Source organism: Chelonoidis abingdonii, chromosome 1, assembly GCF_003597395.2.
Source record: "Chelonoidis abingdonii isolate Lonesome George chromosome 1, CheloAbing_2.0, whole genome shotgun sequence".
Classification (NCBI taxonomy): Eukaryota; Metazoa; Chordata; order Testudines; family Testudinidae; genus Chelonoidis; species Chelonoidis abingdonii.
Window position 1 is genome coordinate 15,176,816 of NC_133769.1, and position 17,904 is coordinate 15,194,719.

The 17,904-nt window shown below is 40.7% G+C and overlaps 1 protein-coding gene across 3 annotated transcripts in view; it reads right to left on the reverse strand.

The window, feature by feature from the left end:
• The window catches only part of UPF2 (UPF2 regulator of nonsense mediated mRNA decay), a 158,205-nt gene that overhangs the window by 10,830 nt on the left and 129,471 nt on the right, over window positions 1–17,904 (reverse strand). For all 3 annotated transcript variants that reach the window (XM_032798299.2, XM_032798297.2, XM_032798298.2), the window contains 2 exons: window positions 13,369–13,510; window positions 7,536–7,656 (listed from right to left, as the gene is read on the reverse strand). In XM_032798299.2, the coding sequence (XP_032654190.1) occupies window positions 7,536–7,656; window positions 13,369–13,510 (263 nt within the window). The remainder of the gene's footprint in view (window positions 1–7,535; window positions 7,657–13,368; window positions 13,511–17,904) is intronic.

Here is a 17,904-nt window from a genome sequence, read left to right on the forward strand (position 1 = left end):
GCAGCTGCATTTAAAGGAAAAAACTCTACTGCTTTTCTAATAAAAATATCTATCTCAACAATATGTAAGAGATTAATATATAAATACTTATTAAACAAAGGCCTGCAGAGGTTACAATAATTCAGTGGTTCAGAAGCCTTGTCCTCACTCCATAGCCAGTATAACTTTGTAGGAAGAACCCTCTAGTGGGGACTCAATATAAACCAGCAGATGTAGCGTAGCTACACCGCCTCCCCAAATGACATTACCTATGCCAACAGAAACACTCTGTGCGGTTGCATTTACAATAGGTGTTCTGCTAGCATAGCTATGTTGGTTAGGGGATGCGATTTTTTTCTTCACACTCTCAGCTGACACAGCTATGCCAGCAAAAATCTGTAATGTGGTCCAGGCCTGAGCTTGCACACACCACAGGCTCAGCTGTTCCTGTAGGAAGGCTGAACTGAGATGCGAAGTTTTTCCCATTGATCTCAGGCCTAGTCTACAACTTAGGTTGACGGAAACAGCCTAAAGTCGACATAACAACATACGCAACTACATTACCAAGTCCCTTCTGCTGATCTAACTCGCCTGTTACGTTGACTCAATTACTCCACTTCCACAAGAGGCGTAGCGCTTAATTTGATGTTGATGGGTTGACGAGAGGCAGCGTAGATGCAGCATTGTGTAAGTCAACTGAATTGACCTCCAGGATATGCCCCACAATGCTCCACTGTCAGGGCCGGATGTAGGGGCAAGCAACTTAGGTAACGGTCTGGGGTTGGTGTGCTGTTTTTGTTGTTAGCAACAAAAGGGAAAGTAGAATAGAAAAACAAATTGATTGACCTTATGGCAAGGAAGATGCTTGGTAACACTGATGCGGTTCAGTAAAGTGAAGTACTACACCTTAACAGTGGACTGCACTGCTGACATTAATCATTTACAGTAAGATTTGTTGATGACGAGGATGGTTGTATCCAAGTAAAGGAATGCTTTATCTGTTTCCGGTCTGTGGACGACTCTTCTGGAAAAGGCCTAATAGACTGTTTATGAACGTTTTGAATGAGAATAAAACAAAGCTTCAGGACTGCAGTGGCCAAGACTATGACAACAGCATGAACATAAAAGGGAAGAAACAGTGGTGTCCAGGCAAGGATCCCTGCACTGAATCCAAGAGCTTTCTTCATGCTTTGGGGCAGCCATTCTCAGCCGGGTTATGGCAGATGCAGCATCATCTTCTTTAGATTCAGTCTCTCTCTTTGGAGTACTGCAAAGGATACACGTCCTGTTTTCAGCATCAGCTATCAGGTGGAAGATCCTTATGGACAATGACACAAATCTGACCGTGAAGCCACTAAATGACACTCGCTGGGAGAGCCCCACTGACAACATAAGGCCAGTGAGGTACCAAGTGATTGAGGTTTATGATGCCCTGAAGGAACTGGCACAGTCGAGTAAAGCAGAAGCCAGAATCCAACACAAGGCGCAAAGCCTGGCAAACTAGATCACTGACTTCAAATTTCTGATCTCAGTTGTGGTTTGGCATAATATCCTGTTCCAAGTAAATGTCGTAAGCAAGGCATTACAAACTCAGTCAATGGACATCGCAACTGCTACTACTTTGATGAGAAACTGCCTTGATTTCATTGTGGCCTACAAAGACAATGGATTTGAGATGCCATCACTGCTACCAAAGAAATGGTGGAAAACTAAGGAGTGGAGCCTGTCTTCAAGGAAACTTGTATTTACTGGAAGAAGAGACAGTTTTGTTATGAGAGCACAGATGAGGTGATGGGAAGCTCAGAAGAAAAATTCGAGATGAAGTTTTTTTGCTTGCTCATTGACACTGTTTGAATGTCCACTGAAGAAAGGTTTGGACAAATGAAGCACCAAGATGTGGGGTTTTCTGAATGACCTTAGTAAGCTGCTGGTGCACAGGAAAATGCTTGAACAATTCTAAGGACCTTCACCAGATGCTGATACATGGGAAATGCTCTGACATCAATGATACAGACCTCTGTGTCGAATAGGACAACATCTATGACAGTTTGCAACACGGGAAGCACTCTCCACTCCAAGTTCTTCAATTCATTCATGAAGCAGAACTGAAAGATACTTTTCCTAATGTGTGGATAACTTTGAGAATTCTGTTCACACTGCTGGTCACAGCTGAGAATGCTGAGCACAGCTTTTCAAATGTCAGCCTCATTAAAACACATCTTTGATCAACCATGGCTGACAAGACTGACATTGCTTGCTATTTTATTGCTTGAAAATGCCATTGGCCAGTCTTTGGATCTCTCTGACAGGGAGCTTCAGTTCACGAAGGCAAAGGTGAGAAAAGTGAACTTTTGAATAAAAGGACTAAGGTTAACTTTCTAAGGTTGTCACCTATGTTAACACTATTTAATACTGGTCCATCCAATGTTGGTGCACAGTTCAATTTCTTGATGTTAGTATATTTCAGTTATTCTTAAAATTAAAAAGTTTCTACAAGCTTAGACGAAATAAATGTCTTTTAGTCCTAATTCACACTGCACTGAAAACAGACAGTATTTTACAAAATAGAGAAAGATTTATTTACAGATTTACAGAGTCTAGCGTGCAAATTTATCATCTTATATGACAGGGATACATCATATATGCAAATTGTGCATCAAAGTTGTGAAATGGGCTACAAATGCAATAAAAAATAAGGTATTCAAAAGTTTAACAAACGAAGGGGGGCTGCCAAAGATGCTCCTTGCCACGGGTGCCATTTGGCCTAGGGCCAGCCATGTCTGCTGTGACTGCTCTGGAGATCCTTTTCAACTCTGCTGTACAGCAACCAGGTACACAGGAAGCAGCCTCTCCCCTCCTGAAACCCCAGGAACTTCTAGAATCATAGAATATCAGGGTTGCAAGGCACCTCAGAAGGTCATCTAGTCCAACCCCCTACTCAAAGCAGGACCAATTCCCAGACAGATTTTTGCCCCAAATGCCTAAAAGGCCCCCTAAAGGGCTGAACTCACAACCCTGTGTTTAGCAGGCCAATGCTCAAACCACTGAGCTATCCCCCTCCTCCCATTTCCAGTTTGATCAGCATGGAAAGCTTGGCAGCCCAGCTGCTCATGGTTACTCAGAGCCCTAAACATTGTCCAGCCTGGAGTACATAGAAGGTGGTGGGACCGTATTGATCTGTGGGGAGAAGAGTCTGTGCAGACAGAGCTCCAATTCAGCTGTAGAAACGTTGACATCTACAAAAAGATTGTGTGGGGTATGGTGAAGAAGCAATGCACCAGGGACATGCATAAATGCCGCGTGAATATCAAATATCAAAGAGGTAGCCATGTTAGTCTGGATCTTTAAAAGCAGCAGAGTGTCCTGTGGCACCTTATAACCTGTGGCATTAACAGACGTTTTGGAGCATGAGCTTTCGTGGGTGAATACCCACTTCGTTGAGTGCAAAGAACTTCGGCAGGCGTACCAGAAGACCAGGGAGGTGAACAGTGGTGTGGCTCATTACTGAAACAGGTGTTCAAAGCCTCCCACAGTTGCAGAGCTCCTTGCTGGGCTCTTCTTATTGCCTGGTAGCTGGCTGCTCAAAATTACCTGCCAGCCTATATGCCTCCATGCCACACTCATATGGAAACTTCTCTCCCTTTGCCTCACAGATATTATGGAGCACAGGGCATGCCGTGATAACAATGGGGATATTGCTTTCACGGAGGTCTAACCCAGTATGCAAACTGCGCAAATGACCCTTTACACATGCCAAAGGCACATGCCACCACCATTCTGTCCTTGCTCAGCCTATTGTTGAACCACTCCTTACTGCTGTGCAGGTGGCTGGTGTATGGCTTCAGGAGCCAATGGAGCAAGTGGTAGGCTGGGTCTCTCAGGATCACTACTGGCATTTCTATGTCATCAATGGCTGTTTTGCAATCTGGAAAGGAAGTCCCTGATTGCAGCTTTCAGAACAGATCTGTGCTCCTAAAGATGCACACATGATGCACCTTTCCTGACCATCCCACACTGATGTCAGTGAAACGTCCCGTAATCCATCAGCACTTGCAACACCATTGAAAAGTATCCCTTATAGTTTATGTTCTCTTTGGCGAGGTGGTCTGGTGCCGAGATAGGGATATGCATGCCATCTATCGCCCCACTGCAGTTAAAGAACCCCAGTGCAGCAAAACCATCCACTATATACCAGAGTCACTACCCTTTTTAGCAGAAGTTCATTAATGGCCCTGCAAACTTGGATCACAACTGCTCCCATGGTGGATTTACCAATTCCGAATTGATTCCCCACTGATCGGTAAAAGCAGTCTGGAATTGCAAGTTTCCACAGAGTGATCGCCACTCCCTTCTCCTCTGTCAGAGCAGGTCTCATTTTAGTGTTGCTACATTTCAGGGCTAGGGGAAGCTCTTCACACAGTTCCTGGAAAGTGGTCTTCCGCATTCAAAAGTTCTGCAGCCATTGCTCATCATCCCGTAACTACAGAACAATGCAATCCCACCAGTCAGTGCTTGTTTCCTGGGAACAGAACCAGTGCTCCACCATGCTCAGCTGCTGCGCAACTGCCAACAACAATCGGGAATTGTTTCATTCTATGGCTTGCAGCAGGGCTGCTTGAAGGACATTGAAATGTTTCACGTGGTGCCTCCTGTCTCTGCTCTGGAAATACTGCAGGATAAGGCGAGAGGTGTATGTAATGCTCACAAGAGGGTACAGCTGAGCAGAGTCCATACTTCTCGAAAATAGGCACAAAAAAGTATGAGTTGTTTGCCATTGATATCAGAGGAGGGAAGGGAGGAATCTTCATTATGGGAGGTCAAAGCCATGTTCCCATTCCACCCTGCAACAATGTTTTGGTCTCATGAGGGATTGCAAGCCCTTCCCAAAAGCCCCTGCCGCTAGTTGCACTGTGGGAAAGCTACCCACAGTGTACTGCTCTGTGCATTGATGCAAGTGCTACTAGTGAAGACACGCTCCACCTAGACAATGAGCGTGGTGTGAACATGCCTGACCCACAATTACTGAAGCAGACACATGTTGATTTAAATTAAGTTGACTTAACTTTGTAGTGTAGGCTTTGCCTCAGTGAGTCAGAGTTAGCTGATTGTTGTTTCTTTGGAAAGTGTCAGAGTGTATTTTAAAAGTTTATGGAGATCAAGTTTAAAACCAAACAACACTATTTTGGAGGAGGGACAGAAGGGACTTCAGATACTTTGTCTCTAAGGGCCCAAGGAAGGGAGAAGGAACGCAGGGGGAAACCTAAAACTTCCAATTGAAAAGTATTATCAAAATGAAGCTTGTGAGATTATTGGCCTATAGGACTGGAACACGAGACATGAGCTTTTTTTCAGTTAATAAAAGGAAAGTAATCAGTGTGTGAAAAAAGGAGGAAGCAGATCAACGAGGTGCACACCAGGCAGGGCAGTCTGTGTGTACAGATGTGTTTTCTACATGCATGGAGAAAAACTACCACCAGTTTATGTCTTCACTACAGAGTTAACTCAAGTTACCTACATTCCAGATTGAGAGTGGCCACACTGAATTAACAGTCAAGCTACACAGCGCAATTTAATTTACAGCCAGTCAATACAAGTATCAGAGCGGTAGCCGTGTTAGTCTGAACCTGTAAAAGCAGCAAAGAGTCCTGTGGCATCTTATAGACTAACAGACGTATTGGAGCATGAGCTTCGTTGGATGCATTTACAGTCAGTCAATTACAAGTGATTGTATTATGATGAGATGATCTAACCTGACCTGTACCCTATACCCTGAGAGGACAGCCAAGTCAAGTTAAAAACATCTTCATACTCGACTTTAAATGTGTGTGGGGCAGGACTTCGTTTTGGAGAGACACTCGAGTTAACTGCAGTGAAGACAAGCCAGTATGAGGTAGGCAAAAACAAGGTAATTGAAAAACAAACTATGTTTATTCTCTGCCAACACAAATTGCATATATATGTTGAAACTTGCTTCAGGAAGGAGTGCTAAATTGTCTTATCTCATGTTGATTTCAGTGAGAAAAAAACTCCTTCCACCTCACAGGAGCATGGCTGCTTCCACACAAAGCTCTACCACGCCCTTTTTATCTGTTAATTAATTATAAAAGCCATTTACACACTTTTTTTGGTAGGAGATGGTAGGAGTCTGAAATTCTAAGTAAAAAGGAGGTGTTTTTTTAACGAACCTACTCAAACAAACTGCAGATTTGTTCTCTGGAAAATTGGTCACGAGCCTCTGGAGTTTCAAGAGCTTCAAGTTCTACTCAACAAGATGCGTTGGAACAGCTCTGACTTATTGTGCCTGATCACTGGTGTGTCTAGTCCAAGACCCTTGCCTTTGACTGGGCCAGGTTTGGATGCTTCAGAGAAGATCAAACCCATCCCATAATTCACCTGGCCAACTGTGGATCTTCATAAACCACGGGAGGAAATTCCTTCCTTCCTTCTCCTCATGAAGTTCAATTTGCTCTGCACCTTCTTCCTCCATTTTACAAAAAACTGTAAATGTTACACTTAAATGTATATAATCAGTTTTTAAATTAAACTGAACTACTTGCCTCAACTTCTTCCTGCAGCACTGAAAAATCCTAATTCACACTGCACTGAAAACAGACAGTATTTTACAAAATAGAGAAAGATTTATTTACTTCCCTGCCTCAAAAAATGTAAAGATGACACTGTACTATATAAAAATGTTTTTACCTCAATTTTTGTGCCCTCTTGTTCTCCTATTACAGAAGATTAACAGCAGCTCCCATTTGGTTTTAATTAAAATGTTATGTAATTCAGCACTTACTCTTATAACCAGATTAGCTCATCCCAGGTTTTAGAAGTGTTTTGGCATATGAAAGCCCACCACATCATGTCTCTAACCATTTTTGCTACCCTTCTTGGGATCATCTCCATTGTACTCTTTTGAGATGAAAGAATTCATAAATATATTGTTTTTCTCCTGTGACATCAAGATCAGAAACACTCTGCTTTATTATAACGTTTAAGACTATGTCAATTAGCCTCTAACTCATCTAGATTCTAGACCCTGAAATGACAATCTGGAATAGCTCTTTTCATTCCAATCCTGCTTTTCAGTATGTGTCCACCAAGCTACAAATCAAATGAGTTTACAGTGGAATCTCTGTCCCTCTGTTTTTCTTCCATTTATGACAATACAAAATTGAGTGTTTCAAGCTTACAGAGTTGAAAGAGCCACAATTACATTAGAATCCTTAAAGAAGTTTTCAACTTCCTTCCTGCCCACTTTCTGTGTGAAAATAAAGAACTACACCTTTTCTTCTGATGCCAATGGTACAAGCTTTGATTACAACGTAACAATTAAATCAGGATGCCCTGGCACTCTCCCAACTCTCTCCTGGGATGTATTATGGTCATTGGACAACCAACACATAAAACTAACCTGCCGAGTATTTTAATAGTTGATAGAATAACATTACTTTAAATGGAAACAGCTTAATTTCAGTGCATAGATCATTAACTTTTTGTTATGCTGGAACTTACTTAGAAACAGAATTAACAACTTTAAAGAAAGGTTGTCTTACCTCCCACCAGTTTTAAAGATTAGATCTGCATTAGGTGCTCCCTTCGGATGCTGGTAACGAGGCCGCCGTTCACGATTAGTATTTGCTGGAGCTGGACGCTGTGCCAGAGACTGTAACATCTCTGTAATTTCATATAAAAAAGGTTAAACAGTTTTTGCCTCTTTTTTATTAAGTGGAATTTACACAGACTAAATAGTGTAGTAACACGCACTTCTGAAATGCTTATAAACCAATTTATTAAAAAACACTGATTCATACTTTCATATATTTGTGGGCAAAACTTTCCTCAGGGCAGCCAACTCACGTCCATAACATTCTTTTTAAAACATTTTTTAAATTGCATAGACAGTTTTGGTATTTCCAAGCCATGCTGTGATGTGATGTGTACTCTGATTTCCAGCTGCTGCTGGATGTTCAGATAGGAGCAGTTACCAGCAGTGCTTTTCATCATTCGTACTTGGTAAGAAAGCCCTGACCTTTTCTTTCCGATACTGGAACCTGCCTTGGTCATTCACTTCTATGTCACTTGATACTGGACCACTGCAGTGCTATAAGGGGATACCCCTAAAAACTATCCAGAAGTAACAACAAGTGCAAAAGGCAGCTGCCACTTAAGCACTTAAAAATCATTCAGCTAAACTTTCTTTGTATAAGGAGAGAGAAATAATTAACTTGACTAGAGTAGACTTCTCAGCAGCTAAAGTAAAATGGCAGTTTAATTTGATAACCTGTGTCTTTATTAGCATACCATGGTGAGTCTGCCTTCATAGACCACGAGTTAGTGGTACATAAACATGTTTAATTGAAAGCACTTCTGACAATCCACCTGTACAAGGATATGCATTGCTCAGCAAACATGAACAGATGGAATAAACAAAGGGGTAAAGTGGACTAAGCTGTTAATTAGATTACTCTCGAAAGACTGCTCTGTCTGGTTCTCTAATCTCTGGTAATCTGATTCAAGACATGTCCAGCATCTGCTAGAAACTACTTTGTAGTGTACTGGTACAGTTTTGCACTGGTTACAGTAATGAAAACTAAAGTAAATTAATGAGATTTCATCACGTTTACAAAAGAGAGAAGTTCAGAGAGTACAATGGATGCGCCACCTTGCCAATTTAGTATGAAATTATTATTTTAAATGTTTTATCAGAGATACAATTCATATATGAAACATCCAATTTTGGGGGGAGGGCGGATTTGGTAGTGACTGGTTATTAAACCATGGTATCCATAAGAACATAAGAAAGGCCATTGGTTTGGCACAGTATGGCCCTATCTACACCAGTATCCTGTCTTCCAACCGCAGCCAGTGCCAGATGTTTCAGAAGAAATAAACAGAATATTGAATGATCCATGTCACTTGTCCAGTCTCAGCTTCAGGAAGTGAGACATCTGGGACACCCAAAGCATAGTGTTGTATCCTGACCATCTTGGCTAATAGCCATTTATGTCCAAAACCCAGTTATACTTTTGGCCTTCACAAAATCTCCAGGCAAAAAATTCCACAGGTTGACTGTGGATTGCGTGAAGAAGTTCCTCCTTATGTCTGTTTTAAACTTGCTTCCTATTAATTTCATTGTGTGACCCCTCCCGGTTCATGTATTATGTGAAGCGGTAAAAGACACTTCTTCACTCTCTCTGCACTTTCCAGTTTACAGACCTCTATCATATCTGCCCTTAATCATCTTTTTTCTAAGCTGAACAGTTCCAGTCTTTTTAATCTCACTTCCCATGGACACTGTTCCATAACCTTCATAATTTTTTTTTGCCCTTCTCTATACTTTTTCCAATTCTAATATAAAACTTTTTTGAGTTGGAGTGACCAGAACTATATGCAGTATTCAAGATGGGGTGTACCATGGATTTATACAGTGGCATTATGATATCTTCTGTCTTCTCATCTATCCCCTTCCTAATGATTTCAACATTCTGTGTCTGCGACTGCACACTGAGCACGTTTTCAGAGAACTATCCAACTATCTCTATCTTGAATGAAAACAAGTCATTTGGACCCCATCATTTTGTACGTATAGTTGGGATTATACTTTCCAAAAGGCATTACTTTGCCATTAACACAGCATTTCATCCGACATTTTGTTTTCCAGTCACCAAGTTAGCAAGATCTCTTTGTAATGTTTCAGAGTCAGCTTTGGACTTAACTATTTTGAGTAATTTTGTATTGTCTTCAAATTTGACCACTTCACTGTTCACCTCCTTTTCCAGATCATTTATGAATATGTTGAACAGAACAGATACCAGTCCAGATCCTTGTGGGGACCCACTATTTATCTCTCTCAATTTGTGAAAACTGACCATGTATTCCTACCCTTTGTTTCCTATCTTTTAACTAGTTACTGATCCGTGAGGATCTTCCCCTTTATCCCATGACTGCCTAGTTTCCTTAAGAGCCTTTGGTGAAGGACCTTGTCAAAGGCTTTCTGAAAGTATAAGTACACTTTATTACCTAGATCATCCTTGTCCACAAACTTGCTGATATTCTCTAAGAATTCTAACAGGCTGGTGAGGCATAATTTCCATTTACAAAAGCCATGTAGACTCTTCCCAATATATTATGTTAATCTGTATGTCTGATAATTTTGTTCTTTGCTATAGTTTCAGCCAATTTGCCTGGTACTGAAGTTACGTTTACTGGTCTTTAATTGCTAGGATTACCTTGGGATCCTTTTTAAAAAAAAGTCAGCATTACATTTGTTATCCTCCAGTCATCTGATACAGAGGCTGATTTAAGCAATGGGTTACATACCACAGCTACTAGTTCTGCAATATTACATTTGAGTTCCTTCAGAACTCTTGGGTGAATACCATCTGGTTCTGGTGACTTATTACTGTTCATCAATTTGTTCCAAAACCATCTCTATTGACACCTGAATCTGGGACAGTTCCTCAGATCTGTCACTTAAAAAGGATAGCTCAGGTGTGGGAATCTCCCTTATGCCATTTGCAGTGAAGACAGATGCAAAGAATTCATTTAGTGTCCCCAGAATGACCTTGTCCCCCCACGTTCCATATCCCTCAGATACAAAGCACAGTTCTGGCTATCAGGATGGACACACTGTGGCAGGGAACAGCTTGGGGATAATATGAATTGAGGAGAGGGAACAAAAGGCAGGCCGCCATCAACTAGAAATATTGTGTTTGCACCTCTCAGCCCAGGTGTTAAGAGGGTGCAGGTGTTGTGGAGTACAACCGGCACTGAGATAAGGAAAAATAATGAAAGCAGACTGGGTACTGGGAGAGAGCAGGTAAGGAATAAGGACAAATTTTAATGGGTTCACCACATGGCATCAGCTATTTTGAGTATTACCCAACCTTGTTTTTCAGATGAGAATTGTAGGAACACAAACAAGAAGACACTAATCTAGATTAGAGAATTCTCAATTCTAAATTACTACTGTGACATTTTAAAAGCTAAATACATTTTTTTTTAAATTAAAGTAGGCAGTTTTACTGGCTTCATTTGTTAATTTATTTAGCAGACTTGGGTTATTAGCTAGTCTATTAGAAAAATATACATAGACTTTAGACAATGCTGAGATTTTTTGAGTAACATTTAAAAATCTCTCTCTCCTTACTGGTTCTAGTAATCCTTTAGAAGCTTGAAACTGAAATCTGCTATACTCCCTTACACTACACACACACACACAAAAGATTGTTATTCTAAGTTTAACTCATGAAGACTAGTAAGCTAATGCATTAGTTTATAAAAATATGACAGAAAAGAGTGAATAATATGGACTTTGCAAACAGATTAAAGGTGTCAAATTTTGGGCTTACAAAACTGACTTGTCCTTTTATCTGTCTTTGTTATGAACAAAATCCTAGTACAAAGCAGTGGGAGAAAAATCAACACAGAAAAGAACCACCAGAGACATTTGCCATATTCACTTGCTATTGTAAATCTATTACTGCTGCTTCCCTTCTTAAATACGCCAAATGGGAATATTCATGAGAAAATGAAAAAAAATGATCACTCTTTACTAACAAATGGCACCAGTAACCAGTTTCATTCATCCACCATAAAATTGAGGTCCTTTATTGTTTTACTGTGTCAATTGTCCGAAATGGGCCATCTTGATTATCACTTCAAAACTTTTTCTCCCCTGCTGATAATAGCTTCTCTTAATTAATTAGCCTCTCACAGTTGGGTGTGGGTACTTCCACCTTTTCATGTTCTCTGTATGTATATATATATCTTCTTACTGTGTGTTCCGTTCTATGCATCTGATGAAGTGAGCTGTAGCCCACGAAAGCTTATGCTCAAACAAATTTGTTAGTCTCTAAGGTGCCACAAGTACTCCTGTTCTTTTTGCTCATACAGACTAACACAGCTGCTATTCTGAAACCTGTATGAGAAGTGCAATTCTTAACAGCTCACAACAGAATCCTATCCTAAATGAATTACATTTATAAAGATTCTCCATACAAATCAACAAACTGATCATGCCAAACCACGTGTGTATTGACCTTAAAAAAAAAAAAAAAATACTACGAACTGTACATAATGGGAAAAAAAACAGCATCACAAAATAAAATTTGTTAAGAGTTGTAGTGTAAAATGTGACCACAGCACTCAAACTGCCAAAATATGAAAAGCCTTTCTTCATTTTCAATCTGGGCTTGCAACAAGGAGGTCCCTGGTAAAAGGAAGTTTTAAACAGTTTGGGAGGTTTAAAATGGTTTGTACAAAATCTGTATTATGTTTACAATTTCAAAGGTCCACAGCTATTATGCTTCTGGAAAAATATGGTACAGAGGCTTACTGCATTTGGTTCTCACGTCACAGACTTCTGAAACACGTTTTGTATTTCATGGCTTTTATTGGATTAATAGGGTTGTTTTGAATTTAAAATTTCAATTTTACAAACTACAGTTCACTATTATTTATCAAATAAAGAAATGTGACTTACTGCTTTATTACTAACAGCTTATATTATGTTTCAGTTTTGAAACTGAAATCATCTCTACGAATGGCAGAGGAAGAATTGTGGAGGCATTAAATGGAAAGAAGTGATTTAAGGACTAAGAATATCATCCGCTTTATTAGCTTTGGCCCTGGTTATGTTCAGAGTATGCCAAGGAAAATGGAATCTGACATAACATTGAATTCACTGGGATATGGGCTATATCTGATTTGCTGATTGCTCCATAGGCCTCATTTTGTCTATTAAATAACACTTAAATTAAATATGAATTGATTTTTAAAGGATACATAATTAGTATAAAATATTTATCCTGACAATATAGTCAAACACTCTCCTTTAGAATGCTGAAATGCAGGAGAAATTATGAAATTTCCATCAACTTCAACAATGTCAGTATGAACCAACCACTGCTATTAGCCAGGCCAAGGCAGTCATTTAGATATGTATACTGTAATATCTAACAACACACCTTCTTGCACACAATCCATTTTCCTTGCACCTGACTGGTTCCTGTTCCTACTGCTTTGCAGGTGACAGCACAGACATCATGGAACTCTAATGAAGCATGTTGCTAGGCTACAGATTATCATATAAACTGCTTATTTTAGTATGATTTCCCTAAATGTAACAATTTTATATCTCAAGATGTATAAAAAGAACTCGAAATTCAGTGCAATATAATTACCCTCCCCCGCAATGTTAACCTAATCTGTATGTACTGGTTTCACATTCCACTAGGATTCCTAGGGGTTCTGACAACCAGCATTGTGCATGCTGAGGCATACAGCAGAGTGGAGTTGGTTGCAGCAAGGACACAGGTCTAGGGACTAAATTTTTATAAATTCATTTCTCTAGGAATAAAACCCTTTTATTTTGAAATTTCATACCCTGATAGTCTTCTTGTTCTTGCCGTTCATTAATATCCAGAGTGAGCTTCTTCATTCTCATTCTCTCCTCTTGCTCAGCCTGTTGTTGATTCCAGTGGTTTGCAGCAAGTTGGGAAGACATTGGCACATTTAGGATCTTAAACTGAAAGAAAAAATAATCACTTCAAGTATACTTTACTTTACAAAGAACAAAACGAAGAGACTGATTATATAAGAAATGTCAAGTTGAATTTTATTATTTCTGAACCACCCTGAAAATAGACATTATTGAACAGGTTTCTGGGGGGGGGAAGTATGTTCCATACTTTCATCTAGAGAGGAGAGCAGAAGAATACGGACCCTGGACTTCAGAAAAGCAGACTTTGACTTCCTCAGAGAACTGATGGGCAGGATCCTCTGCAAGAATAAAATGAGGGGGAAAGATGTCCAGGAGAGCTGGCTGTACTTTAAAAAATCATTCTTGAGTTTGCAGGAACAAACCATCTCGATGAGCAGAAAGAATAGTAAATATGGCAGGCGATCACCTTGGCTTAACAGTGAAATCCTTGCTGATCTTACACACAAAAAAGCAGCTTACAAGAAATGGAAGCCTGGACAAATGACCAGGGAGGAGTATAAAAATATTGCTCAGGCATGCAGGAGTGAAATCAGGAAGGCCAAATGACAACTGGAGATGCAGCTAGCAAGGGAATGTTAAGAGTAACAAGAAAGGTTTCTACAGCTTTGTTAGGAACAAGAAGATGGTCAAGGAAGGCAACCTAGTGACAGAGGATATGGAAAAAGCTAATGTACTCAATGCTTTTTTTGCCTCTGTCTTCACGAACAAGGTCAGCTCCCAGACTATTGCACTGGGCTGCACAAAATGGGGAGGAGGTGATCAGCCCTCTGTGGAGAAAGAAGTGGTTCGGGACTATTTAGAAAAGCTGGACGAGCACAAGTCCATGGGGCTCGATACACTGCATCCGAGGGTGCTAAAGGAGTAGGCGGATGTGAGTGCAGATCCATTGGCCATTATCTTTGAAAACTCATGGTGATCAGGGGAGGTCCTGAATGACTGGGAAATGGCTAATGTAGTGGCCATCTTTAAAAAAAGGGTAAGAGGAGGATCCCGGGAACAACAGGCCAGTCAGCCTCACCTCAGTCCCTGGAAAAATCATGGAGCAGGTCCTCAAGGAATCAATTTTAAAGCATGTTGAGGAGAGGAAAGTGATCAGGAACAGTCAGCATGGATTCACCAAGGGCAAGTCATGCGTGACTAACCTAACTGCCTTCCATGATGAGAACTCCCTATGGAAGAGGGGAAAGCGGTGGATGTGTTATTCCTTGACTTTAGCAAAAATTTTTATACTGTTTCCCACAGTATTCTTTCCAGCAAGTTAAGTAGTATGGGCTGGATGAATGGACTATAAGCTGGATAGAAAGCTGGTTAGATCACAGGTAGTGATCAATGGCTCCATGTCTAGTTGGCAGTCAGTATCAAGCAGAGTGCTCCAAGAGTCGGTCCTGAGGCCAGTTTTGTTCAATATCTTCATTAACGATCTGGAGGATGGCGTGGAATGCACCCTCAGCAAGTTTGAAGATGACACTAAACTGGGAGGAGTGGTAAATACGCGAGGGTAGGGATAGAATACAGGAGGGCATTATCACCTAACAAATCAGAGGATTAGACCAAGAAATCTGATGAGGTTCACAAGGACAAGTACATGAAATCCTGACCACACAGACTAGGGATGAGTGGTAAGGCCACAGTTCTCCAGGACAGTAGTACCAAGGGGTTACAGTGAATGAGAAGCTGTAATGCGTCAACATGTGCCCCTTGTTTGCCAAAAAGAAGGGCTAAGCAGCAATTTTGGGCGTATAAGTAGTAGGGAGGAGCAGCTTGCCAAAGACAGAGTCAAAGGGACGTAATCATTCCCTTCTATTTGGCATGGTGAGGCTCATCTGGATGTAACTAGTCACCCATGTTTGGGGCACCAACTACAAATAGTATGTGGAAAAATTTGGGAAGAGTCCAGTGGAGGGCAACAAAAAAATAATTAGGGGACTGGGAGCACATTGATTTATGAGGAAGAAGGCGCTGAGGGACTGTGGATATTCTAGGTCTACAACAAGAAAAGAATAGAGGAGGTGTAATAAAAGAGCCAAAGAGGAGTCTGAAGAACGGGTTGCCAAAAAACTCAAAGGTAGTAACAATTTTAAACTACATCAGAAGCAGAAAGCCTGTTAACACAATAGGGGCCTCACGACGAGATACAAAAAGAGTGCTTAAAGACTATATACCATTGCGGTAAAAACAAAGGGATCTTGGCTTCACGGCTGACGGATGTTAGGAGAGATTCCACAAACTGAGCCGGGCCTTTTTTGGGTAGGTACAAATCTGGATTGGTCCACAAACTGAAGTGTCAAATTAAGGTGTTTGGAATTAATTGATAAACTTTAACATTAACAAGTCACAAGGGACCATGGTCGTTCACCCAAGATTCTGAAAGAACTAAATGTTGAAGCTGCGGAAAAACTAAGTATAATGGGTTGGTAACCTAAGCTCCTTTAAATTAAATCGGACCTCTACTGTAACCCAAGTGACTGGATAGATAGATAATGTAAATGCCAAATATTAAAAAGGGCTCTAAGAGGTGAAACCCGGCATTTACAGACTGGTAAATGTCCTAACATCAGTACCATCGCATGCGGAAGACGTCGGGCCAATTTAATCGAACAACACATAAGGGATAATTTGTTGACAAAAGTCAACATGTTTCTGTAAAGGGAAGATCGAGGTCCTACTAATAGTAGAGTTCTCTGAAGGAGTCAACATGCTTGACAAGGGGGATCCAGTGGACACAGGCGTGTTAGATTTTCAGTAAAAGCCTGACAAGTCGCTCACCAAAAGGATGGGATAAAGAGGAAAGGTCCTTTCAAGGACTGAGAAGCATGGTTAAAAAAGACAGGGATAGAAGGGTAAGGAAAGTGGTAAATTCTCAAGAAAATGTGAGAGAGGGTAACTAGTGGTGTTCCCAAGGGTCCATCCTAAGACGCAATCTATTCCCAACTTATTCATAATGATCTGGAGAAAGGGGTTGAAACAGTGAGGTGGCAAGTTGCAGATATACTAAATCTGCTCGAATGATAGTTTAAACCAAAAGCAATGACTGAAGAGAATTCACATAAAAAAGGATCTGCACAAAACTAAGTGATTGCAACAAAAACATGGCAAATGAAAATTTAATGTGGTAAATGTAAAGTAATGCACATGCTCTTCATTGGAAAAAAAAAAGAACCTCAACTAATACATACAATATGACAGGTCTAATTTAGCTACAAACAAATCAGGAAAAAGAAAAGATCTTGGAAGTCAAATCTGAGAAGAGAGAGGGATACTTCTGAAGACGTCCCATAATTAAACGCAGGTGGCAGTCAAAAAAGCAAAACAGGATGTTAGGAACATTAAAAAAGGGGAATAGAAAAAGGAAGGAGAAATAAATATTGCCCTTGTATAAACGAGTACGAGCCCACACTTGAATCAACTGCTGTACTAGATGTGGTCTTCTCAGCTCAAAAAAGATATACGGCACTAGAAAAAGGGTTCAGAGAAGGGGCAACTAAAATGATTATGGGGCCTGGGAACCAGGTCCCATAATGACGACAGATTAAAGGAGGCTAGGACTTGTCAGCTTGGAGAAAAGAGGAGACTAAAAGGGGGGGATATGAATTAAGTTATATAAAACAATGAGTGATGTGGAGAAGAATAATAGAAAAGTATTACTTATTACCATAATACCAAGAACTAGGGGTCACCAAATGAAATTAAAGGCGGCAGCGAAGTTTTAAAACAATATAAAAGGAAGTTCTTCACATAGCAAACTCAGTCAGCTTGTGGAACACTCCTTACTTGAGGAGGTTGTGAAGGCTAGGACATAACAGCGTAAAAAGAGAAACTGGATAAATTCATAGGAGGTGAATGTCCATGAATAGCTATTAGCCAGGATGGGGTAAAAAGAATGGTGTCCTAGACCTTTGTTTGTCAGAGGGTGGAGAACGGATGGCAAGGAGGAGAGAATCACTTTTGATTCATTACCATGTTATCACATCCCTCTGACGCCTGGCATTGGCCACTGTCAGTAGACAGGATCTGGGCTAGATGGACCTTATGTCCTTACCGCAGTATGGCTGTTCTTTTATGGGATTGACAACTGCTTTCAACTACCTGAAAGGGGTTCCAAAGAGGAAATGCAGCTTGGCTGTTCTAAGTGGGTAACAGATGACAGAACAAAGAGTAAATGGTCTCAAGTTGCAGTGAGGGAGGTTTAGGTTGGATATTAGGAAAAACTTTTTCCACTAGGAGGGTGGTGAAGCACTGAAATGTGTTACCTAGGGAGGTGGTGGAATCTCCTTCCTTAGAAGTTTTTAAGGCCTGGCTTGAGAAAGCCCTGGCTGGGATGATTTAGTTGGGGATTGGTCCTGCTTTGAGCAGTGAGTTGGACTAGATTACCTCCTGATGTCCCTTCCAACTCTGATATTCTATGATTCTGTGCTTAC